General features: G+C 40.6%; 1 protein-coding gene across 4 annotated transcripts in view; it reads right to left on the bottom strand.

Annotated features, from left to right (window-relative positions):
• The window catches only part of UPF2 (UPF2 regulator of nonsense transcripts homolog (yeast)), a 60,119-nt gene that overhangs the window by 34,820 nt on the left and 414 nt on the right, over positions 1-24,885 (bottom strand). For 2 of the 4 annotated variants that reach the window (XM_015412047.1, XM_015412054.1), the window contains exons 2-7: positions 20,996-21,375; positions 18,031-18,810; positions 10,930-11,090; positions 9,639-9,836; positions 2,467-2,616; positions 600-662 (exon numbers count right to left, since the gene is read on the bottom strand). In XM_015412047.1, the coding sequence (XP_015267533.1) occupies positions 600-662; positions 2,467-2,616; positions 9,639-9,836; positions 10,930-11,090; positions 18,031-18,810; positions 20,996-21,357 (1,714 nt within the window). In that variant the 5' untranslated portion in view covers positions 21,358-21,375. The remainder of the gene's footprint in view (positions 1-599; positions 663-2,466; positions 2,617-9,638; positions 9,837-10,929; positions 11,091-18,030; positions 18,811-20,995; positions 21,376-24,885) is intronic. The other 2 variants (XM_015412061.1, XM_015412069.1) reach the window with 1 other exon arrangement.

Genomic DNA, 24,885 nt, shown 5'->3' with positions numbered 1-24,885 from the left:
CAGCCAGCAGAAAGGTGGTGGCGAAGTGCCCCTGGAAAGGCACTTCACCCCTTCCATTTAAACCCTCCTTTCTGCTCCCCACAGCTTTTCCTAGGGAGCAGAAAACAGGGCTAAATAAACCCACTGGGAGCAGAAAGTAGTGGTTGTTTAAGCTATGGGGAGCTGAATGCAGGGTTTAAATGGCTCTGAGCCATTTAAACCAAACAGCTGAGCGGCGGGGAGCTCCCCACCACTCAGCTGTTTTTCCTGAAAGCAGAAAGCAGAGGTAAACCCTTGCTTTCTGCTCTTCACAAACCATCAGAACCACCATGAATCGCGCCAAAATTCGTGGTAGTTTGTCCCAATACATCAGTTCACAAACTCCAGTTCACAAACACCGAACAGCCCAAAATTCGTGATGAACTTTGGTTCATCAGCCAATTTGTGCCCATCCCTAGTCTTTTGATCCTATGTTAAGTTTTATAGAGCATATAAATATTTCCCCCCTCTTTTCAATCATTTGACATTAGTTCTTCCTGGAACTAGCTGTTCTCTACCACTTCAGAGCTTATCTATGTCACACACCCTCAACTCCTTCAAGATATCACCTCAAAACTCACTTCTTGAAGCTTGCTTTCCGTCACTATTGTCAGCTCCGGTGCTATCTGCTCCCTGTTTCTTGCCTGATCACATTAAAAATAAAATGAAAAGATTTAAATACCCATAAGAAAACATGGCACAAAAGCAAACCTCTTTTTATGGAAAAAATGGCAAAAAATTGCATCTTTCCTTTATATTCAAGTTTCTTACCCATCACTCTCCCCCTATACCGATATGCAACTCATATTTCCAACAAATTTGGCATGAATCATATTTCTAATATTCTATGCTGTCACACTAACAATCATCAATAAGCTGTGTAAAAAAACCAAGGTATGCCATAGTGGAGTCCTATACAGCATTTGAACCTCATACTGGAAAGAGAGGCAAAGAAATGAACATCTAAATCAAGTGGGCTCTTCTCATAATCTGCACTTCTTTAAGGACAAGTTGTTCTTGTCCTTAATGTTCTACTACATTTTTGGTATCTGTTTGCAATTTTGGAAAGATGCAACCACGTACCTAGGTGTTTCTTCCCTGTAGTGCAAACATATTTTATGAAGATATTTATATACGCTACCTTTCCCACCGATTACGGCAGTTTACAAAAGGCCTTAATCCACCAATAAATCAAGCCATTATCTGCCAAATGCCCACCTAAATAGGACAGCCTTGCATTTCTTGCAAAAGGCCAGTAGTACAGGGTTTTCCTCACACCTCGCAGGGAGCCCACATGGTGGACAGATAATTGAAATGGGACATCTCAAACAGGAAGTAGCCTCAGGAAGAACCAAAGTGGTGAATAAGCAAATCTCAACCAGAGGCACTTAAAAATCAGATTTTTTTGTATTGTTTTGTTTCATTTATACCCCATTTTTCTCCCTAACAAGGACCCCAGAGAGGCTTACCACATCGTTCTCCCCTCTTTCATTTTATCCCCACAAGCATAACCTTATGAGGTAAGTTAGCATTGTAAGAGAGAATGACTGGCCAAGGTAACCCAGCAAACTCTTCAAAATCATGCATCTACTATGGACTTGTCTAGTTTGACTGTCATTTGAACACTATCCTCCCAACTATGTATGAACTCCAGAAACTTTAACAGAGAATTTGAGAATAATTAGCAGTGACTGAAATGCCAGACTTCATTCATGGCAAAAATTGCAGAATGGGTTGGGGTATGAAGGGTCCTGTTCTCACACACATACAGAATGTTGAACTTGGAACCTCAGGTGTTACTAACAGCCAGTTACGTGAACAGCAAAACATGGGGTCAATTCAAAGATACCCCAAGCTACCTTTTTAATATCAAGGAAAGGTATTGCTGCAAACATCCCAATATATCACCATCTCCATACATTTGGCAATAAGAACGTTTTTATTCTCCTCTCTGGAAAACCTCATGGCGATTTAACAGGATTGAGAAAATAAGTTATGCGAAAATAAGTTATGCAACTGTCTACCAGCCCCACATGTGCAACTCAACAGTAGTAGGGGAAGGACTGAGCACACATTACCTTCATATCATTATTAGTGAACCCTTGTCAGCAGCATTTCTGCTTTTCGGTGGGGGGTGCAGTCAAGTTACAGAAGAAAGTATCCCTGACAGCATATGCCAAAAGTAATGAACACTACTCCATTGTTCATGTTCTTTTCCTACCAGTGGCATGGAAACACCTTTGAACGGGGAAATGCTGAGTGCAGAGGCCATGCAACAGAGCAGCTAGAACAACTACTGCACCTGTTTGGCAACAGTCCCAAAATGAGTTAGTGTCACCAGCAGCACATCCAACAGTATGGCATGCATTGGGAAAGATTATGCATGCCGTCGAGGATCAGATTAGCAATAAATTCAAAACAGACAATACCTCTCCGAGTTATTTTTACCTTGCTCATCAAGAAGCTTCTTTGCAACATCTTCTGCCTCATCTCCACACTCTAACTCAAGGGGATCATCATTAATATCCAGATTCTCCAGCTCCAGCTCCAAATCTTCACTAGCAGACACATCTTTGTTATCCTTAACTTCTTTTAACTCTGTTTCAAAACAATAAAATTCATAAATTCTCCTATTGTTTGCCCTTCAGCCTCTATAGATTTTACATAATCAAAAGCAGTTCAATGCATCTGGTATTTAATATGATTGCTCTCTCTACATCTTTTAGACTTTCTCATATTCCAGGATGTCTCATGCATTCCCTGCTTCTGCCAGAAAAAGAAAGTGTGGGTATTTTTTGTTTTTCACAGAAGAAATACAAAAGCAGCAATGTAGTATTCACCACAAAAATTCATACAAGGCTCCATTTTCCACACATCAAACCAAACCGGCCTTGGCTGGGAGGGCGGGATAGAAATCAAACAAACAAACATTTGCAAACAGACTGCATGTTTTACTTATTCACTCAGGTATTTCAAATGCTGGCTATCTGGCTAAATACAGTACAGTTTACCAACATAACTCATTCCACATTAGCCGTTACTGTTACTGATATTCAGATAAAGGATTTTCTGCAAGTAAAACAGTTGGTTCCGGAGATGATACAATCAAGCACTGAACACTAATTCCCCAACACCTAAAATACTAAACATTTAGAGCAGAAAATACTTATTTGCCGGGTGGTAGTGGTGGTGTTGGATATCTGGATGTGGCAGAACTATAACTGAACTTTATTTCGGGGTATAAGCTTTTGTATGCATGCATGCTTCATCAGTGTGATGAGACCAAAGCCAGCTGGGCTCTGAGAAGGGGCAGGTGAGGGAGCTGCTGCTGGAGTGGAGAGTGTTTTATTATTTGCCTTTCCTTAACTGCTGAGGAGAACTAGCTGAGGTTACTGTGTGGGAGGATAGTGTTTGAGGTTGTGTGGGTGTGGATCAAAGTTCCCTCTAAGCTATGGAGTCTTGTGAGCAAAAATTCTACTTTGTGAGCTGCTGGCATTGAAGTTGTGAGCAAACGATTTGGCTGCTGCATAAATCAGTTTGCTCCGGAGCCATCCTTCCTGAGCTAAGGCAAAAATGTGTGAGCTGGAAGCTAAAAAACTGTGAGCTAGCTCACACTAACTCAGCTTAGAGGGACCACTGGTGTGGATAGCCTGTTGGAGAGTGGTGCTTGTTTGAGGAACTGTGGGTTCTATTTTCTCTTTTAAATGGGTGTAACTGATTGTAGCTTTTAGCAGTTTTGCCTGAGGCTGACTGCTGGCCCTGCCCTCAGCTGGGTGAGCCTTTAATTGTATAAGGCTCCTCCTCGCCAGAGGCTCAAGACGAAAAGCAAGAGCTCAAGGGCTCTTGCCCTGTGGCTCTTCGACTGGAGGCCTGTAGGAAGCTAAGTAGCTCTTACATTCTATATTTAAGTTTTTTTCACTTCTGCAAACCTTTCACAGGTAGTCGTGAGAGGCATTGTGGCAGGGGAATTACCAAGGAAGTGCCAGTTAAACTGAGCTAATTTTGAAATGGATTGCAGCAGCATGGCTGGTGAGGGAGCTGAGGCAGTGACGTGCAAAGTCATAAGAACATAAGAGAACATAAGAGATGTCAATGTTGGATCAGGCCAAATGCCCATCCAGTCCAACACTCTGTATCACACAGTGGCCAGAAATACCAGTGCCATCAGGAGGTCCACCAGTGGGGCCAGGACATTAGAAGCCCTCCCACTGTTGACCCCCCAAAGTACCAAGATGACAGAGCATCACTTGCCCCAGAGTCCCTATCTATACCTTGTGGCTAATAGCCACTGATGGACCTCTGCGGCATGTTCATATTCTTACCTGAGGGTAACAGCAGTTACAATTGCAGCAAGTGTAAGTTGGTAGCCCTACTGGAGGAGAAGACACAGGGACTTGAGGCATGCTTGTCCACACTCTAGTTTATAAGGGAAGGTGAAGAGTTCATGAACAGAATGCATGAAGCACTCCTGAGAAGGCAACGGGAGGAGGAAGGAAATGTATCTCAGCAACTGTAGGAGCACCCCACACAGGAGGAAGGCACATGGAAGAATGTAACCCACAGACATTCTGAGCCTCTGTTACAAAGCAATCAGTTCCTGGATCTCCCCACAGATATTGATTCTGAACCACTGGAACAAAGACTTATCCCCCATCCACCACGAAGCTTGAAAGAAATTTCTCAGACCCCCATGGATGAGGGGACTCAAGCTTCTGCTCCCCAATATAGGAGAAGATTTGTGTTGGTGATATGGGATTCCCTACTGAGAGGGGTAGAAGCTAAAGTGTGCCGACCAGACTTGTTGTCTCGAGAGGTATGCTGTCTACTGGATGCACGCATCCAGGATGTGATGGAAAGGGTAGGAAGACTCATCAAAGCCCATGGATTATTATCCCTTCTTGCTCATCCATGTGGGAATAAATGATACCGCCTGGCACAGCCCTGAACGTATTAAAAGAGACTATTAGGCTTTGGGTAAAAAAGTGAAGGAATTGGGAGTGCAGGTTGTGTTTTTGTCAGTTCTTCCTGTTTAAGGTCATGGCTTAAGAAGGGAAAGAAGAATGCTTCAAATACATGACTGGCTACATAGATGGTGTCATCAGGAAAGATTTGGATTTCTGGACCATGGCTTACACTTCCGAGATGAAGCTCTTCTATCAGGAGATGGTTTGTACCTCAAGAAGGTGTTTGGTAACAGCCTTACAAACCTAATAAGGAGAGCTTTAAACTAAATCCTATGGGGGAGCGAGACAAAAGTATGCTGCCAATAACTGGAGATACCATAACTAGTCTGATGCCAATAACTGGAGAGAAGAACTCTAAAGTTTGGTGGGGAGTGCCACGTACGCTATGTAACATTAACTTACAGGTAAGTACAGAAACGAAACCCTCAGGGTGCTTGAAACATGGATTATGATGTCTCTACACTAATGTGCAGAGTATGGGAAACAAGCAAGAGGAACTTGACGTCTTAATACAGGAAGGGGACTATGACCTAATAGGCATTACTGAAACTTGGTGGGATGACACTCACAATTGGAATATTAGGACTGAGGGGTACAATTTATTTAAAAGGGACAAATAAGGAAGGGCAGAGGAGTTCCATTATATGTAACGGAAGTATATACTTGTGAGGAAGTATGTGAATCTGAGCATGGAAGTCCAGTTGAGAGTCTCTGGGTAAAAATAAAAGGAATAAGAAACTGTAGTGATATTATGGTGGGGGTCTGCTATAGACCACCAAACCAGGCAGAGGACTTGGATGAGACACTCATAGAACAGATTACAAAGTTCTCAAAGAGACAGGACACAGTGGTCACGGGAGACTTCAATTACCCGGATAGTCCAACTATGCTAAAAATAAGAAGTCCAATAAATTCCTGACTTGTCTTGCTGACAACTTCATTTTTCAGGAAGTGGAGAGGGAAACAAAAGGATCTGCTATCTTGGACTTGATTCTTACCAACAGGGAAGAAGTGGTTGACAAGGTGAAAGTAGTGGGCACCCTGGGTAGTAGTAGTGACCATGTAATTTTGAAATTTACAGTCTTGTGGAAGGGAAAAACTACCTAGTCAGATATATCAGTTGGACTTCAGGAGAGCAAATTATGCTGGGTAGAATCACATGGTCAGAAGTACTTAAGGAGAAGGGAGTTCAAGAGGGATGCGAGTTTCTTGAAAGCAAAATACTGAAGGCACAATCAGAAATGATTCCTGTGAGAAGGAAAAATGGGAGGAGCCTAAAGAAGCCAAGGTGGTTCCATAAACAGCTTTCTAAAGACTAATTTAGAAAGTGGAAGGAGGGCCTTATAACCAAGGATGAATATAAACAAATAACCAGTGCTTGTAGAGAGAGTTAGGAAAGCTAAAGCTCAGTATGAGGTTAGGCTAGCGAGAGATGCTAAAAACAACAAAAAGGGGTTCTTTTCTTATGTTCAAAGTAAGAAAAAAACCAAGGACATGGTAGGCCCACTGCGGGGACAGGAAAGGGAAATTCCGAATTTTCTTCAGTCTGCTCTTGCGAAGGAAATGGTACTCAACATGGCAAAAACAGAAGACATGATGAGGAAAGGGAGCTGCAGCCTAGGATCGGCATAGGGGCAGTACATAAACACCTAGTTTCTTTAAATGAAACAAAGTCCTTGGGGCCAGATGAACTGCATCCAAGGGTACTAAAAGAACTCGAGGATATAACTTCTGAGCCTCTGTCCATTATGTTTGAGAATTCTTGGAGAACAGATTGGAAGCGGACAAATGTTGTCCCCATCTTCTAGAAGGGGGAAAAGAAGGATCTGGGTAACTACCGACCTGTTAGCTTGACATCTATACCTGGGAAATATTTAGAACGAATCAACACACAGTCCTTGAGCATTTAGAAAAGATGGTTGTGGAGTACCCGAACTATGGGAATGGATAAAGAAGTTACTTTTCATGGCAGAAATGGATAAAATGACAAGAAAATTAAATAACAAAGAAGATGAGGAATTTTTCGCAGATTGGAAGGACTTTAAAGTCTATATTGAGAAACACTGGGATGTCAAGAATAATTTGTTTTGCTTTAATAATTATTTAGATTATAGATGTGTCAGAATGAAATGGTTATAGAATAGGTTACCTACAAGGTTGAAAATTATGAAAAAGGTAGCAAAAGAAACTGTAAACTTTTAAGTATTGTTAAGTATTATTAAAGAGAAGGGAAAGAACAAGAGTACGGGACATGGCGGGGGTGGGAGCGCTGCAGGAAGCCTGAAGCAGGGGAGGGAGGGTGATTCGGAAAAGGGATGTATTAAGAAAGAACAAATGGCTTAATATTGGACATGTTGTTATATCCTGATAATAAAAATTGTTTTTAAAAAAAAGAAAGAAAAGATGGCTGTGATTACTAAGACAGCATGGGTTTCTCAAGAACAAGTCATATCAGACTAAACTTTTTTTTTTTAGAAAGTTATTACCTTGCTGGATCAGGGGAATGCTGTAGACATAGTTTATCTTGATTTCAGTAAGGCTTCTGATAAGGTTCCACATAATATTCTTGTGGGCAAATTGGTAAAATGTCATTTGGATCCTATTACTGTTTGGTGGATATATAACTGGTTGACAGATCACACCCCTACAGTGCTTGTTAATGTTTCCTCATCCTCTTGGACAGGAGTGACAAGTGGAGCACTTCAAGGATCTGTCCTGGGACCAGTTTTCTTCAACATCTTATAAATGATTTGGATGAAGGAATAGAAGGAATGCTTATTAAATTTGCAGATGATACTAACTTGGGAGAGGTAGCAAATACGGTAGAAGACAGAGTCAGGATACAGGATGATCTTGACAGGCTGGAAAACTGGGTTAAAACAAATAAAATGAATTTCAATGGGGATAAATGTAAAGTTCTGCATTTAGGTAGGAAAAATCAAATGCATAATTAGAGGATGGGGGAGACTTGTCTTGGCAGTAGTATGTGCGAAAAGGATCTAGAGGTCTTAGTAGACCATACACTGAACATGAGTCAGCAGTGTGATGTGGCAGCTAAAAAGGCAAATGCCATTTTGGGTTGTATCAACAGAAGTATAGTGTCCAGGTCAAACAAAGTGATGGTTACTGTGCTCTGGTTAGACTTCAACTAGAGTATCGTGTTCAGTTTTGGGCACCACCATTTAAGAAGGATATAAGACAGCAGAGGAGAGCAACAAGGATTGTGAGGGGTCTGGAGACCAAGTCCTATGAGAAAAAGTTGAAGGAGCTCTGTATGTTTAGTTTGGAGAGGAGACAACAGAGAGGAGACATGACAACCATCTTCAAGTACTTGAAGGGCTGTCATATTAGAGGATGGTGCGGAGTTATTTTCTGTTGCCCCAGAAGGCCTTACTGGGGGTGCATTTGAGAACATGCAGCTCTTCAAGTGTGGGAATACAGTTTTGATAAACAGCACAAATCATGTTTACTTGGAAGTAAGTCCCATTATATAAAGGAGATTTCCTGGGAGTAAGTGTACATAGGATTGCAATGTCAAACCACTACTGAATCTATTCTAGGCAATGGATTTTTAAGGCAAGAGTAACAACTGATAGTATCACAGATTAGAGGTGTGTATTCAGCTAAATCCAAGCCAAACAATGCCTGGAAAATAACTTAACAGTATATTTTGGGTACTGATTCAGCTGGATATAGATTTTGGATATCGTTCATCTATTCAAAATCTCCAAACCCCCAAAATCCCAAAAATTTTCAAGATTTTCAGGACCGCCGGATAGACAAACTTAAAGGGAGTTTAAAGGGATCACAGCCTTTAAATGCATTCTCCAATACGCGTGACTTTGAAGGCGTTTAAAGGACTCGGTATCCCTTTAAATGCCTTCGGAGTTCTCCAAGCCACAGAGTTCTCATTGAAATCAATGGAGGATGGGAGAACCTTCTTTGGGGACCAATAGAATTGGACCCCCTTGGTCTAATCTTTTTGAAACTTGGGAGGTTTCTTTTTAGGAGAAGGACCAGTAGCTAAACTGCAAATCTGGTGCCTCTACCTCAAAAAACAGCTCCCCCAAGCCCCAGATCGAGTCTCCATTACATCCTATGGGGACCATTGACTATAATAGTTCCCTAAGGTATAATGGAGCCAAAAAATTCAAGTTTCCTGAATCCAAATACCATACTGATATTGGGATTAGGGAATATCAGGAAATACCGATATTTTTTGGGTTCAATATACCCGAACCCGAAAAATATGGGTTTGGGGTTTTTTTTGCACACACCCCATTACAGATTATCAGAGCTTCATACTTAACCAAGTGCTCATTTTGAACCACAAACGGGATAGTGTTTACTTTAAGTAAGTGCCTCCACTTCTCAATCTAATTTATTTCCTCAAGGAACTGCACTGTAAATTACAACTCAAAGTAAGTTGGATTTAAAATGGGGGCAATATGATTAAGCATTTTTTTTACAGGTTTAGAGACTTCTCACTTAGCCAGCTTCGATAAAGTAGATGAGAATAGCATATTTACAACGAACACAGCCTGTTTCTTCTGCATAGGGCTTAAGTGGCACTGTTTTAAACTACGCAACATACTCATGATGTAACAGTTACGTATGAGTAAAGTTTTAAGGAAGGAAATGAAAAAAATGTTTTACCTCTAGAGTCATCTTTACTGGTATCCTTATTCTGTGAACATCTTTCATTATCCTTGAACAGGATAGCTGGTACAAATGCCTTTAAATCAATAAGATTCTCATAGAAGTTTCGAGCATCTTCATCTTCCCAGATGCCCCCCTCTAAGTCATATTCACCAGGCTTGCCAGGAGTAAAAATGTCAATACCAGGCCCGTGTTCTGGAATAATAAGATATAAATCATTAGATCATCTACTTAATCAGTTGTTAACATCTTTCTCATCATCTACAACCTGCTCTCAAGCCTAAGCCTTCGGTTGCCACTAAATATAATATGAATAAAGTCAAGATGGTTTGTCACATGAAGGGGGAATGTACCAATCGAGAGATTGAGAGATTGAGACAAATAAAACTCAATCCAAAGAAAGAGTTGTTTACCTTGCCTTAACATCTAGTGAACACAAGGTTGTCAACTGGCCAGGAGAAAATGTCCTTTTGATGCAGGCTTAATCGGACGTTATTTATACCAATGCCATGAAAAGCTTTGCTGACCCATTTCTACATGTTAAACCTCTATTATAAAGAGACAGGGTATTTTTCTCCAGGGCAGCTGGCAATCCTAAATGAACATAAATCTTCAGTGTATTCTGAGACATGTCCAAAAACTTGGATTAGGTCAAACAAAGCAAGAAGGTGGTAGCTGGTGGTTGGCAATAGGATTCCTATCACCCCTGCACTGAAAGATTAGCATCAGCTGAACTATACCTAGAAGCAGACCAGGAAAGTGCTGGTGCTGATCTTTAAAGTGCTAATGGGCCTGGGACCAGAGCATTAGAAGGATCACTTCTTTTCATACTGTCCTGCTCATTAATTAAGATCTTTAGCTCAAGCCAAGGTCTTTTTTGGTGGTGGCACCCTGTCTCTGTAATGTGCTCCCCCAAGTCTGCATGAAGCCTACGTTGTTGATGCCAGGAGCCAGGTCAAAACATTCATTTTCCTAAGCTTTCAAGTGAGAATTGCATACCTTTTAGTTGATTATTTCAGTATAGATATCATGGCATACATTCTGCTTCATTTTGTGATTATTCTGGCTTGCTTTTAACCAGCTGTGCTGTTGGTTTTGGTTGCTAGAATGGTTTGATTACTGACTTGGTTACCTTTATTTGTTCTTACTTTGTTGTGATCTAGAAGCCACCACAGGCATTCTTCTGGAAAGGTCACACGTAAGTCCTCTAAACAAATAACTGAAGCTCTCCAATGGCTATCAAACTGAAAACCCTGTCTCTGCTTGCCAGCCTTAGAAGATTCCATACCTTCTGGTACAGGTTTGTCCTGGGGAAGATCAGGCATATTTTCATCCAGGAGATCAGCTAAAGACTGAGAGTTTGCCAGCAACTTCTGATATGACAGGGCAAATTCTTCATACTGTTTGTGCCGGTCTTCACTCAGCTCCCCTTTAGAGTGCAGAATACGCCTGGAAAAAATTGTAAGGAATCAGGGAGAAGAGGGGGGAAGAATACAAAAACTTTTGCTATTTAATCCAATCTAATAACTTTTCTAATTGTAACTCAGCTATTAAAGCTCTAGCGTTTTTTAAACATCTCTGAGAATCACATGATTTCAAGCTAAAATGCATGGAGAATGTTACACATTCATGAATATTTGTCTACAAAACTTTTAGAACAAAGATTTTTTTTTTAAGTTTGAAACAAGAACACTTGCCTCTCTAATAACCAGTACCACTTGTATCTGATGAAGGGAGCTTTGACTCAGGAAAGCTTATACTCTGGAAATCTTGTTGGTCTCTAAGGTGCTACTGGATTCAAATCTAGCTCCAGTACTACTTATGTATAAGGTGACTTTTAAAGAATGCACGTCTTCCTGCCTAGAAAACCACTTTGCTTCTATAGCTCTATAACATACAAAACCACTGCTCTGAGGAGCTGACAGTCCACCTGTCAAGAACAGAGGGACTGGAAGAACGGGAGAGGCAAGGATAGCAAAGAATAATGGTGCTGCTCCTTTAAGTGAGGTTTTGTTTTAGTTGGGAACACGAATTAAGAGAGAAAGCTAATCCTTAACACAAAAGAAGAAATAACATTATAGACATGTTCTAGACAAAGCCTTCTAGACATATGCTATGCCTTTGGTTTTTCTGGGAAAATCTGATTCAGAAGATTTTCCAGAAATTTTTCCGATTCTAACTTAAATATGCATATAATATATTTTTAAAATTTAAATACTATTAGCAAAAGGCAAATACACCATGTGCAAACCCAGACCATGTACAAGCAGTGGGGTTTGCTCATACTTCATATCCAATATTTAGCCTAACATGACTGATTTACGGCACAACAGTCCTGAAAACTATGAACATGCTATATTTACATATGTGGTGTGGAAAATTTTCCATGGAAAAAGATAGCATTGGGAAATTTTCTGCCACACATCACTGGACATAGAGGAAAGCAAGGAAGAATGAGACAAGTGTTTACGACAGTGGTCTTCAGTCTTTCGAGATCCCAGGACCTGCTGAGAAAGGGGCCCACTGAGCTGCAAACATGTGTCAAGGAGTCATGTGATAGGAAGATGAGAAACAGAGTTACAACCTCATTTGGTCAAAGGCCAGTGAAGCAAGAAAGTCAGGCGCAAAAAAAAAAAGCCATGGGCCAGGTGATGTACCATAGTGAAGGACAAGCCAATGGTCAAAACCACCACTAAGTGACCTACCTACCTACCTCACCATCCTGCGGCTCCTCTGAGGACATGTGCAAAGTCGCAGGAGGTGCAGCACACTTACTGCTTGTGCGCAGGAAAAAAAAATGGCAATTCTATAGTGGCTCCCGACCCACGTGAAGATACTGACTTGTGGGCAGAAGGCCACAGATTCAAGGCATTGCTGAGGATGGCGGAGTTGAAGGAGCAAAGTGGGAAGCACATCTGAATATGTAAGGGCAGAAAGATAAAGTAGTACAAATCCATGTACTGCTCTGAAAGCAAGGACAAGCAATCTATGCTGAGTACAGCAAGGGGATGCAGCCTGTTCAGAGATTTAGTAAAAAAGGTAAAGGTTCCCTTGCTCGAAAGCCAGTCGAATCCGACTCTAGGGTTGCGGTGCTCATCTCCGTTTCAAAGCTTAAGAGCCAGCGCTGTCCGAAGACGGGAGCTCAATCCGTGGTCATGTGGCAGGCATGACTAAATACCAAGGTGCACGGAACGCTGTTACCTTCCCACTAGAGTGGTACCTATTTATCTACTTGCAATTTTTTGCTTTCGAACTGCTAGGTTGGCAGGAGTTGGAACTAGAGACGGGAGCTCACTCCGTCATGCGGCACTCGGGTCTCGAACTGCTGACCTACCGCCCTTCCACAGCCTGCAGCTCAGCATCTTAACCACTTGAGCCACCACAGCTCCTAAGTCAGAGATTTAAGGTACAACATAATATGATCTGTACAAGAGAGAAAAGATTCTGGCAGTAGACCTCCGTAATGGAGGAGAGCTGAATGAGGTAGAACAGTGGAAGGTAAAGACACAAAGTTACAGTAAAGGCAAAAGAGGACCACAGTATGAACAAGTATTTCAGCTAAGAAAAGTGAGTGCTAAAACAGATTGTTCTTGCAGTGTTGTTAAGGGGAAGCACCATGACTTAAGACTTTCTGACAGAATAAATGGGAACAAAGAAGGGGCATCAAAGAAACTCAATGTATCTGGCAGTCAACCAGGTGAATGGTGACATTGTTCAGTACAAGCAACAGACACAGAAAATTCCCAACACAACACTGAATCATACCTTTTTACTAAGACCAACCCAAGCAGCCTGCAAGTTTTTAGTTCCCCAGAACTCTCTCCCTCTTATTTGCAACTCAAATTTTACACAAGGCGCAAGCCAGTCCATTAACATTTCTGTAATCAGGCACAAAGCCTTCTGCTCTAAAACTTGTGGACAAAACATGTTGCCGGCATGTTTAGAGAGCATTTTGCTGGCAAGTATTAGAGCAGAAGGCTTTGCACCTGATTACAGAAATGTTAATGGACTGGCTTGCGCCTTTTGTAAAAGCTGAGTTGTAAATAAGAGGGAGAGAATTTCTGAGGAAGATCTATTAATGAATAACTTCTGAGGAAGATCTACTACGAAATGGGATTACATCTAGATGGTCATTAATTTACCACAGAAGCTGTTCTACAATATCACAAGGATGGGACTTTTCTAATTTTTGTGATACAGGATCACATTACCAGTCGTGAAACTTTTCTGTTATCTATGTGATATGTAAGGACCGTTTGTATTGTTATGAACTATGAAATACAGTAGCCACAAACTACACTGAATCAGACCATCAGTCCATCAAAGTCAGTATTGGCTACTCTCACCGGCAGTTGGCTCACCAGGGTTTCAGGAGCAAGGTCCTTCAGACCACCTAATATCTGAACCTTAATTGGGGATTGAACCTGGGGCCTTCTGCATGCCAAGCAGAGAATCCTCCACTGAGCCACGTAATTAAATTATGATTAGTACTACATGTATACTATTAAGAAGTACAAATCTGAATATTAGATGTCTTTACAATTTGTCCACTCTGTGACCAAACATCCCAGAAATTACAGAACCATAGTACAACATAAAATTGAGAGGTATATGACCCAGACTCTTTTCTCATAGGAAAGGTGATCTAACCCCTTAATAATCTCGGTTGCCTTCTTCTGTACTTTCCTCAGGTCCTTTTTGAGATATCCTCATTTGAGAAATGAGACCGTACCACAGACCTAGAAAGAGGGTTATTAAAATATTTGGGCATTACTGCCCCTAACATATAGGGGCATTAAAAACTTGACAGTTTTATTCTCAATTCCTCCCTTAATTCCTAGCATGGAGTATCCTTCTTTCAACTGCTGTTGCACACTGAGTTGACATTTTCATCAAGTTATCCATTACATCCCCGTGATCTCTTTCCCTTTCATTCTCTGTCAGTTCAGACCCTATCAGCACATATTTAAATTTAGGACTTTTTGTCCCTATGTCCTTCACCATACATTTAGCAGTGTAAGGTATCATCTTCAGCCTTGCTGACCCCCACTTCCAAATAATTCATTAGCAAATTATATAGCACTAGTCGCAATAGCAATCTTTAACCAACCCCACTGCTCTTCCCTCCTTTGTGTGTTTATTCCTACTCTCCACCTCCCAACTTTTAGTATTCCTGTTTAACCAATTTTGCCTCCATAAGAGGACCCATTTTATTACCCTGTGACTGCTAAGCTTATCCAGGAGCATTTGGTGAACTACCTTGTTAAAAGTCTTCTGGAAGTTCAAGTATATGACGACTGCTGAGACACCCTTATTCACATTTCTCAACCTCTTCAAAGAATGCCAAGTGGGTGGCAAGGAAAGGCTTCCCATTGCAGAAGCCACACTGATTCTCTCTCAGTGAGCCTTGATCCTCTATGTGCTTACTAATGATACCCTTAACAACAGTTTCTACTAGTTTACCTGGAACAGATGTTAGACTAACTGGCCTGTAATTTCCTAAATTCCCTCTACACAGTAGTTGAGACTAGCATGAACAATACTTCTATGCAGGGGTCATTTCCTGCAGGAGTGCACAGGAGCGGAGCTCTGGCAGTAAAGAGCCCAGGGGGCGGGCACATGCAACAAGTCCCGCCCCCTGCTCCCAGCAGCCCCGGGCCACGAGGAGCAAGAAGCAGCCAGGTAAGTTGTAGTGGGTGTTGCTTTCTGACTCACTTCCAGTGATGTCAGGGGGTGTGGCATACGCAAATAAGTTATGCTAATGAGCTCCTGCACCTCTTTTTCTACAAAATGACCCCTGCTTCTATGTTACTGTGATGCCCTAAGGACAGGGGTTTTTTTGGGGGGGGGGGTTTCCCTTGTTGTTTCCCCCTTCTCCAGTCCCATCTCACCTGCTTTGTTTTGCTTATTAGATATCTTTATGATTTAATTATGATTGAATAGCTTTTTTAAAATCCCGCTTTGTCATCTGCCCTGAGACTCAGTGAGAGAGGCAGGTTAGAAACACAATTAGTAACAACACTAATTTCCAGTTGCTGATCCTGGGGGACAAGGGACACAAAATTTCCAACTGTCACAATTAAACTTAGTGAGGCAACACTGGTTTCTTCTGCTTCACTGTTAAGACACTGGCAGTGCAATCGAATACAGAGTTATTCCAGTCTAAATCCATTTGAATCAACGGGGTTTATACGGGAGTAACAGTGGGTAGCACTGTACTGTAGGAGTGGGCCATAAAACATGAATAACTAGCTCCCCTCTCCTTCTTACACAGAAGGCCAATGCAGGAGTGGGAGTGTAATACTGACCCCAGTTCTCTATGACATACAGCTTCACCACAACTACAGTTTCTGCCATGAACTGAGATCCGAAACCAAAATTAAACCCTGTTTAAGACTCCCAGTTTGGTGGTGGTGGGGGGATGGAACAGAACTAATTCTAAATATGCAGCACACTAACATTCATATGTCATGGGAGGGAGACTCCAACATAAGCCCAGAACAAGTGTGGTCTGTGCACATTTTTATTCAACACGATTTAACTGCATGTCTGAAAAGCATGTCTTCTCACTTGTCTCATGTAGGTACATGCCTGTCCACATAATTTTAAAGAAAATTAAGTGTACCTAAAAAAGCAGAGAACAGTCCATCTACTGCGAGAAGAGAAGTATGTGTGTACTATCAATAAGGCACTATACACACAAGAGAAGTGAGACAAAACATGTAGGACTGTGACAGATGCAATGGGGCAGAGGAGCCCAGCTATGCTTAGAATCACACTCAAATATTTAGCTATTAAGATCACAATCAGAGCAGTAGGACACCTAAGCAAGTATTTTGGCTCTGAGGAACACAAGATGTTTTACTGACAAGTGGAGACACAAACAGCCATCAGCAGCAGCCCAAACTTTTTGCTGTTCTTAGCAGGTAGCCACTATATGGGTGAGATCTTACCTACTTGCACTGCAGAGGTACCAAGCATTTATCCAAATGCACAGTAAGACATTCCAGACTCAAGAGTCCTGATTACCATTTCTTTTGAAAGTTTTTGCCTCAATTAGGTATGTTTTCTGTCTTCTAATTCAAGAGTCCTGACTACCATTTCTTTTGAAAGTTTTTGCCTCAATTAGGTATGTTTTCTGTCTTCCAATTTCATTATCCATCCATAGTACACTCATCCTTTTCTTTCCTCCGTCCACATTTCCTAACCTCTTGGGTCACTTGACTTCCCCTGTTCCAATCCCACTCCTCACACCTTTCTTTTGTATAAACCTCTGAAGAGTCAAATGCAGCGCACCATGATTTTTTTCTCCATCTGACTCACATCAGCCAGTTTAACCATAAACTGTGCCATTCACAACCCATTCATCAACCATGCTTTCACAGAACAGCAAAAGTTCACTATGGGAAAACAGAGCTATATATCAGGTATGTCCAACAGGTAGATCACGATCTACCAGTAGATCACGGAGGAATCAGAGGTAAATCACCAGCCCCACTTTGTCTCCTGGTTTGCTGGACAGGTGTTTGGGGTTTTTTGATGATTGTTTGGTGGTATTTGATTATTGGTGCCAGTATGATGAATTCTTATTTTTACTTTTAGAACTGCATGTGTGGTTTTGGCATCATCCAGAGGTCTTCAGTTCCTGTTGATCTTTAATACTTTGAGTGACAGTTTTGGACCAGCTTCAGCCAGTGTTTATACTAACCTAGCACCCCAGCCACCCCAGTATAACGAAGATGAGTGTTCCAAAGAAGAGCAAAACCTACCACTTTCATGATGAATGGGAAATGGACTCTGAATAAAAGTTAAAGAAAGTTATTGAGACAGTTAAAGAAAATTATAACTCAATAAAAAATAAAAAATGTTCACAGTTCTTTCTGGATCTTCGTCTGTTTTGTTTTTGCTTATTTTGTTTACCAGTAAATGACAGAAGGTGCATTATAAATGGGGGGTGGGCGGTGGAACCCAACTTTAGTGGGTTAAAATCTAATTTGAAACTAATTTGAAACTTTATTTTCATGGTGGTAGATCACCGGCACTTTTGGCTGGAAAAAATAGATCACTACCTGTTCGAAGTTGGACATGCCTGCTATATATGGTTTACTACATTGTTCTTGCTCCTGTACACATGCATAGCACTCGAATTCTAATCACAAACTTGGGGGGGGGGGGTTAAAGCTAAATATACTTTAATTTACTATATCAACAATCCCATATCAAAGCCAGATGATAGACTGACAAAATAAGTGTAAGAAATAATTCGAGTTTTCCAGTCAAAAACAATAAGCGTTAACAGCAGCATGGGTTTTAGAAGTTCTTATTCAATCTATTTTGATACTAAGTTATTAATGATATTGCAATGCATTAAGAGCATTTAAATTTTTACCTGTTCTGTCTTTCAATATTTTGTAGTTCCCTGTGGTCCCTTTTCAGATGTTTGGTCAAAGATGTGAAGTATTCTTTCAGCAGATTTTGGAAAGGCTGTTGTTTTTCTGGGCTAATAATTTCACTAGGAGGAAAACTCAAGTTAAATTTGTCTGCTGCACTTTTTACTTTCCTTGGTACCAAACCAGCAATGTCATCTCCACAGTGCCGGCAAAAGCTAATGACCACAGAAACATGAGTGTGGGATTCCCGATCAGCATTAATAATATTTTTTAGTTGTTCATAGATTAAAGATAAGCCTTCTTTGTCAGTGAAAATCCCAACTATTGTCAGTTCTGCAATGAACCGCAAGTCTGTTCTTAGTTTAGTAATGTTGGGTGTTTTCTCTTCTTTCCTTGCTTCAAAATGCTTTTTCCAGACTTGAAGAAGAGATGGAGCAAAGTCAGCATACCGCTGATGAAACAGAGAACAAAGATGCACAGCACAGTTTACATCTGAAATTTTCAACTTTGCTTCCACTATAGAAGCAACAGCTTCTGCAATGTACTTGCTTAAATTGAGACCATTAAAGTCATGGGATAAAGAGTCTCTCTGCTGCTCTGTGATAGTTTTTAACTTCTTAACAAAGGCAGTGTTCTTCTTGAGACTTGAATCCAGCCTGCTAAAGAAGTTTTCTTCAGGCCGGTTGTCTGATGCATTCTGGTTTTTGCTTCGGAGTTCCTTTCTTGCTTGGTGACGCTCCCATGCTTCTTGGTGAAGCTGATGTGCCTCTTCTTTCTCTCTGAAGGGAACACAAACAGTCAGTAGGGTTTTTTTGTTTTTGTTTTGAAGATAACAATGCACACCCCACATTTGGAACTACCAAGTAAATGAACAAACAAATTCTGCAGTCATCATGTTTGGGTTTTCCCCATCATTTATATTGGCTTCATGCTTACATTAAAAATCTACAGGACCTTCATTATAAAGCCACAGGCCTGACCAAAATTGTACTTTGAAACTGTTGCAGGGTAGAAAATTTTCCAGTGTTTCATTTTTACATGGACTTCTTTAGAACAGAGAAATTCCATTGCTTCACACATTCAAAGAATGAATGCTGCTGCCAATAAAACATTAAAGCAGCATGGCAGTTTCAAAGTTGTAATTAACGTGCAGGTGACCTTCCCTAGGAATTATGTTAGAGAGTACATGTATGCTTTACAAATTTGTAAACTGGGTCAGAGGAAGATTGTCAATCAGGTGAATGTATAACTTGATTTTGTTTTTACTTGGGTTATTATATGTATTTGTGGTTTTGATTTGGTCTACACAGTCAAAGTTAAAACTGGTATTTATATTTACTTCTCACATGGCGGAAAGGATATCATAATAACCAATCTGACGTAAAACTATTAAGTACTCCAGAAGTGAGTAACAGTGAAACTGTGATGCCTCAATGACCTCCACAGAAGAGAGCTCAATAGATGAGCAGACGACGAGGTTCATGGCATATTGTGCAGTTCTTTGGGTGTGCTTAAATTAGAACATTAGCAGTTTTCAATGCCTTCAGGAAGATCCTTAAATTGAAACAATGTAAGAGAAGTATATGCTATATTGCAGGCCTCAATAAGTACCAGGAGCGAGGTTGCCCTGATGCCTAGAAATTTCACTGCTGTACCTAGTATTTTCAGTGATTATTTCATTGTAGTGTCTTAGTTATCCTCAGTAGAAATACAAAGCTTATTATTTCAAATCATGTTTTGTTGTGTGACATAAAAATGCATGTACATGAAGTTCAACAGCTAAGGTTACCCAATATTTATTTACATACTACAACACTTCTGTCAAAGCTTTAATAAAATTACAAGAAACTATGAAGAGCTTTAAATTATGTTTTGTGATTACCATATTTTCTCACTATTGCTATCAAAATACAAAACTCTAAATGGTGAAAAATTGGTACGGTTTGCAGGTTTTTGGATTGGCTCCTAGATCCAAAGAAAATTGGTCAGGGCTTCATAGTCTTTTCATTTGTGCATGTAAAAAATAATTTCCACATAAAGATTTGAATTTGCTTGAATATAACATTTAAACCAACACTTGACTCATTTTCCTAATCAAATATTTCAGGTCAAATTTTTAGCTACTGCTGGGGCATAAGACTGACTGCACACGTTTAGATTTTATTTATAAAAAGTCAAAATAAACACACTGTATCAGACCATAGCCTATTTAGGGCATCAGAAAATTTTCCAGCTCAAATGTTTCTAGAAACCCTGTATCACTGAAGCTTGGCAGTGGGGAATTCTGCACAAGTACTTCCTACTAACTGACCAAGACCCAAAACAGGTCTTGGGCATTCCAGTCGGATTTTTAATTTTTTCATAGTGTGCATATACATACAGAGTCACAACCTGACTGCTTTTGAAAGTCCCTTCAGTTTCAAGAGTAGTTTGCTATGGGCATGTGAAGTTCTGTTCAAGAAACAGAACTCTCTTGGGAACACTGAACTAGTTACATGGGGCTGTTTGTATGTTGTCCTTCATATCTCAATCTTTTCAAATTCAGTACTGCCTCCAAAACTTACTCCACCTTCACAGCAGCAACCACTTGTTTTGTAGGCAAATACACTAAGGTCCTTGCACATTTTCAGGACCTCTTGATAGTTGCAGTGATCCAACACTGGCTATCAAAAAAGAGTAGAGTAGAGGGACAGCAAAGCTTCATTAAAACAAAAAAGTAACTCCTCAGGTTCTTTCCCCAAAATAGTCTGGATGGTTTGTTTGCCTTACAACTCCTATGCTGATAAGAAGGACCCCTCTACTATGGAGTGTTCAGTCCACCTAGTTCTTGCCTGTTGGGGAAGAAAGTCTACCTGCCTCAGGACCTTCTCCCTTCCTAGAATGATGTTGTACCATCAAAGTCTCTCTCATGCTCCCCTGCCCACCATGAATCTAGGGGACTAGCAGAACAACAATAAACCTTACCTCAGCTGAGCAGCTGCCTCTTCTTGTTGCCTCTTTACTTCCTCCTCTTGTTTCTTTTTCTCTTCCTCTTCAAGTTTCTGCTTTTCCTCCTCCTCCTTTCTCTTCTGCTCTTCTTCAGATTTTACTTTTTCTTCATCTTTTTTCTTTCGTTCCTTATCTTCTTTTTTCCGCTTCTCCTCTTCCAGCTTTTTCTTTTTATCTTCAGGTAGTTTTAATGTTTCTCTCTTCATGCCAAGCCTAACATCCTCTTTGGGTTTATCTCTGCTATTCACTGTCCGCCTGTCACTGAATTCCTTATCTTTGTTACCTAATGATGTTTCTTTTTCATCCATGCTTGCCGACTTCTTGCGCTCGGCTGGCATTATGTTACTCAGGCAGATCTGAAAGATTAGCATCACATCATCATTACATTTCAGAGATAGTAATCAAGCGCTCAAGATGGTTTGCCTAATGCATGTCTGACCAATGGGTATTTTTGCACAGTATTCTACTAAATACAGGACAATTACTATTAGTCTAAGTTATTTGGTGAACTGAGGCAAAAAAAATTCTAAATGACAGCCCTGCTCTTGCTGATTAACACACAGTGCGATCAGTTGGAAATATCTGCACAAGCCTCACACTTAGAAAAGGGACCTATGTAGGTGAATCGTAGTTAGCTTGCATTAACCTCCCACACTACTGCTCTTAACTCCACAACATCCATTGCACAGGGATGCAGCTTCACCTTATCTTAGGGCTGGACAGCCTCTGATTATAAGACCAAAACAATTACCAGCATTATGGGACACACAGGCTGTCACTAGAAAGAATCCTCATCTCTTCCTCCACCAGTGTGCATTAGCCCGTATACCTTATCATGACATGATACACCTTCACACCACTGGACACTGCTGGAGAGTGAATACATGATATCATGGCCCAAGATGTTACTACAAATTGGAAAGTGGGAGAACTTGACATGCAGATACTGTTTTCAGTGGAAGCCATATATCTCCTAATTCCACCTGCAAGAATAGGCACTAGATTGCCTTTCTACCTAGGCCATTTAGATAACCGAAGACACTGAATCTTAAGAGACACACTGATAGCATACCAAATTTTCTTAAAATTTATAATTATAGACAAGCTTACGTGCAACAAAATAAGCAAAAAGGGATTATTTTAGACAGAAGAGTTCTCCAACTGTAAGAGAACATAAGAAGAGCCCTGCTGGAGCAGACGAGTGGTCCATCTATCTGGTCCCACACAGTGGCCAACCAGTTCCTCTCTAAGCACAGTAACAGGGCGTAGAGGCAAAGGCATTTCTCTGAAGTTACCTTCTGGCACTGGTATTCAGAAGTTTACTGCCTCTGAATGTGAAAATTCTCTTTAGTCACCATGTCTAGTACCTACTAACAGACCTATCCTCCATGAATTTGTCTAATCTCCCTTTTAAGCCACATTCAGTGAAACGTGAACAAAAAATTATCAAAAATATAGGAAGTAAAGGCTTCATCTTAGCTTAGAAAAATCAGACATCTTAATGGTTAAAAAAGGACAGCAAAAAAGAGAACTACATTACAGTATTTCTCATCACTAGCACAAGCTTCAAATTACTATAAGGGAAAATTGTTAAGGACAGAAAGAGAAAAATGAATTAACAGTTGCTGAAGTCTTGCTTAAACTTCTGTTACAGAGACATTCAAAGACTGACAGACATAATGTTGAAAATAATTTGTGAGTAAGAGTATTGTTGAATACACTCAATTACAGTCTTTTATCCACAATATTCATGAGAATTACATACATAACCACTTTCAAATATATATGTAGCAGATGTCCAATTAATAATATGCTTCTGATCAGGTCCTTAAACCTAATCATTATCTTCAAGTATACCCATGTATTGATATACTAAAGAAGAAAACGTGCAAACAATTAAGGAAACTTCAGTAAATCTCTTTGCATATTATTGCATCGTTTCCCTTTTAGGAGAAAAACTACTTTTGCCTACTATATTTGGATACTCTTATTCAATTCCACAGGTACTGATACAAATTCTTTACATATGATGAACAAGTTATGTGTACATATTATGACTTCATCCTACACATATGTACACCTGTATTAAGTTCTGAATTTGAAAACAGAAGTTGCCTGACATTAATGGTGTATATTCAGGCTCAATTGTACAAACGTCACTTGCGGAACAACCGAGGAAAACTTTATTTTGAAGTTAACATCCTCTAAGATGGTTGTTTCTTTTTAAGACTAGGATAGTGGCTTCAGTCTTTGCATTTAGTATTTCATGTTTCAGATTCCGATATAAAGCTTTGTAGAATTAAGCTTTAGAACCTGAAAATGCTTATTATAAAAGAGCTTAGTACAGCATTAAAGTTTCCAATGGAATAAATTTGGACTTCAAGAATAACCTGTCCGAATTTTTTTCTCCCTCAAAATCACACATACACACTACATTTGCCACTTTTCATAATCCTAAAACAACAATAGCAACTACCGAAGTATGGTATTTGTAAGCCACTATATTACTGCTGCCAACCTAGCAGTTCGAAAGCAAGAAATTGCAAGTAGATAAATAGGTACCACTTCGGTGGGAAGGTAACAGCGTTCCGTGCACCTTGGTGTTTAGTCATGCCGGCCACATGACCACAGAAATGTCTTCGGACAGCACTAGCTTTTTGGCTTTGAAACGGAGATGAGCACCACAACCCTAGAGTCGGATTCGACTGGCTTTCGAGCAAGGGAACCTTTACCTTTACCTATATTACTGCTAATCATCATTCAGATGCAGAACAACTTTAGGAAAAAAAGGAATTTGAGACTATGGTGACCCGTACATTCATTAGTCGTGCAGAGAAATGTCTGTTGCTCTCCATTGCTGCCCCATACCAGAAGTGTGACCAAGCTAGAGAAAGTAAATCTGTATAGTGCAAGTGCAGGACAGGAGGTAACAGAGCATTTTTCTCTTGTACTCAGTGTTGCCCTATGTTAAAACCAAATGATATAACCAGCCAGCCACCCAGAGGAAGATAAAAGAACTATATATGAATCTTTTCACAAAAGACAAGAACATAGTAGGAAACAGAGCAGGGACTAGGCCCTGATCAGAAATTGTGTTGTCAGCCACCAAATAGCAAACTAGAGGCAAAATCATCCCAAGCAATGTGGCTGCATATATGCTTTGTAATACACCCTAGAAGGGCCATTATCAAGATGTGTGACAAAAAGTTGGCTACCATTGGCATAAGGAAACCGACACATTTGTCTATACAAAACTGAAACAACCCTTCCAACTTTTGTAAAAAACAAAAAACAAAACCCCTTTGTAACTCAATACTATTGATGCTGCTTTACTGAAAACTATCACCAAACCTGAAGAAAGCAGGAAGATCAAGAGCCTTAATGAAAAGAACAGCATTGACAGAGAACACACAGATGACCAGCACCATCAAGAGGTACTGTAAAAATCAAAACAAAAACAAAAACAAGAAAGTCCGTACACAGCTGCAGAAAGGCCACCGTCACAGAGAAACGAAAAATCTAAGAAATGGAGTTAATGCAGTGATACACAACGTTTTTGTTATAAGGACCCAAAAGTCCAAGTTTACTTGTCACGGGGCCACCTACAAAAAGGAACCGTGCGCAAATCAATAAAAACGAAAAGGCTTGGGATCCACTTTCACAGGCTACCACAGCCCACTTTTGAGGTTAGGCTCGCATACAGAGAAACAGTGAGCTGCTTGAAGCGCGGTACTCTCCCCACCCCGACAAAGACCAGCGAAACAATTCTCTCTCCCGAGCAAGTTCTACCGCATTCAAGAGTCCCCAAGATCCCACCCCCCCCCTACCTGCCCCCCAGCCCCGCCCTTCCTCTTGTCACCCCCACC

The sequence above is a fragment of the Gekko japonicus genome, unplaced genomic scaffold, assembly GCF_001447785.1.
Source record: "Gekko japonicus isolate JY-2015 unplaced genomic scaffold, Gekko_japonicus_V1.1 scaffold679, whole genome shotgun sequence".
In the NCBI taxonomy this organism is placed as follows: Eukaryota; Metazoa; Chordata; class Lepidosauria; order Squamata; family Gekkonidae; genus Gekko; species Gekko japonicus.
The sequence above is the reverse complement of the archived record's forward strand: the minus strand, read 5'-3'. Positions and strand labels throughout refer to the sequence as shown.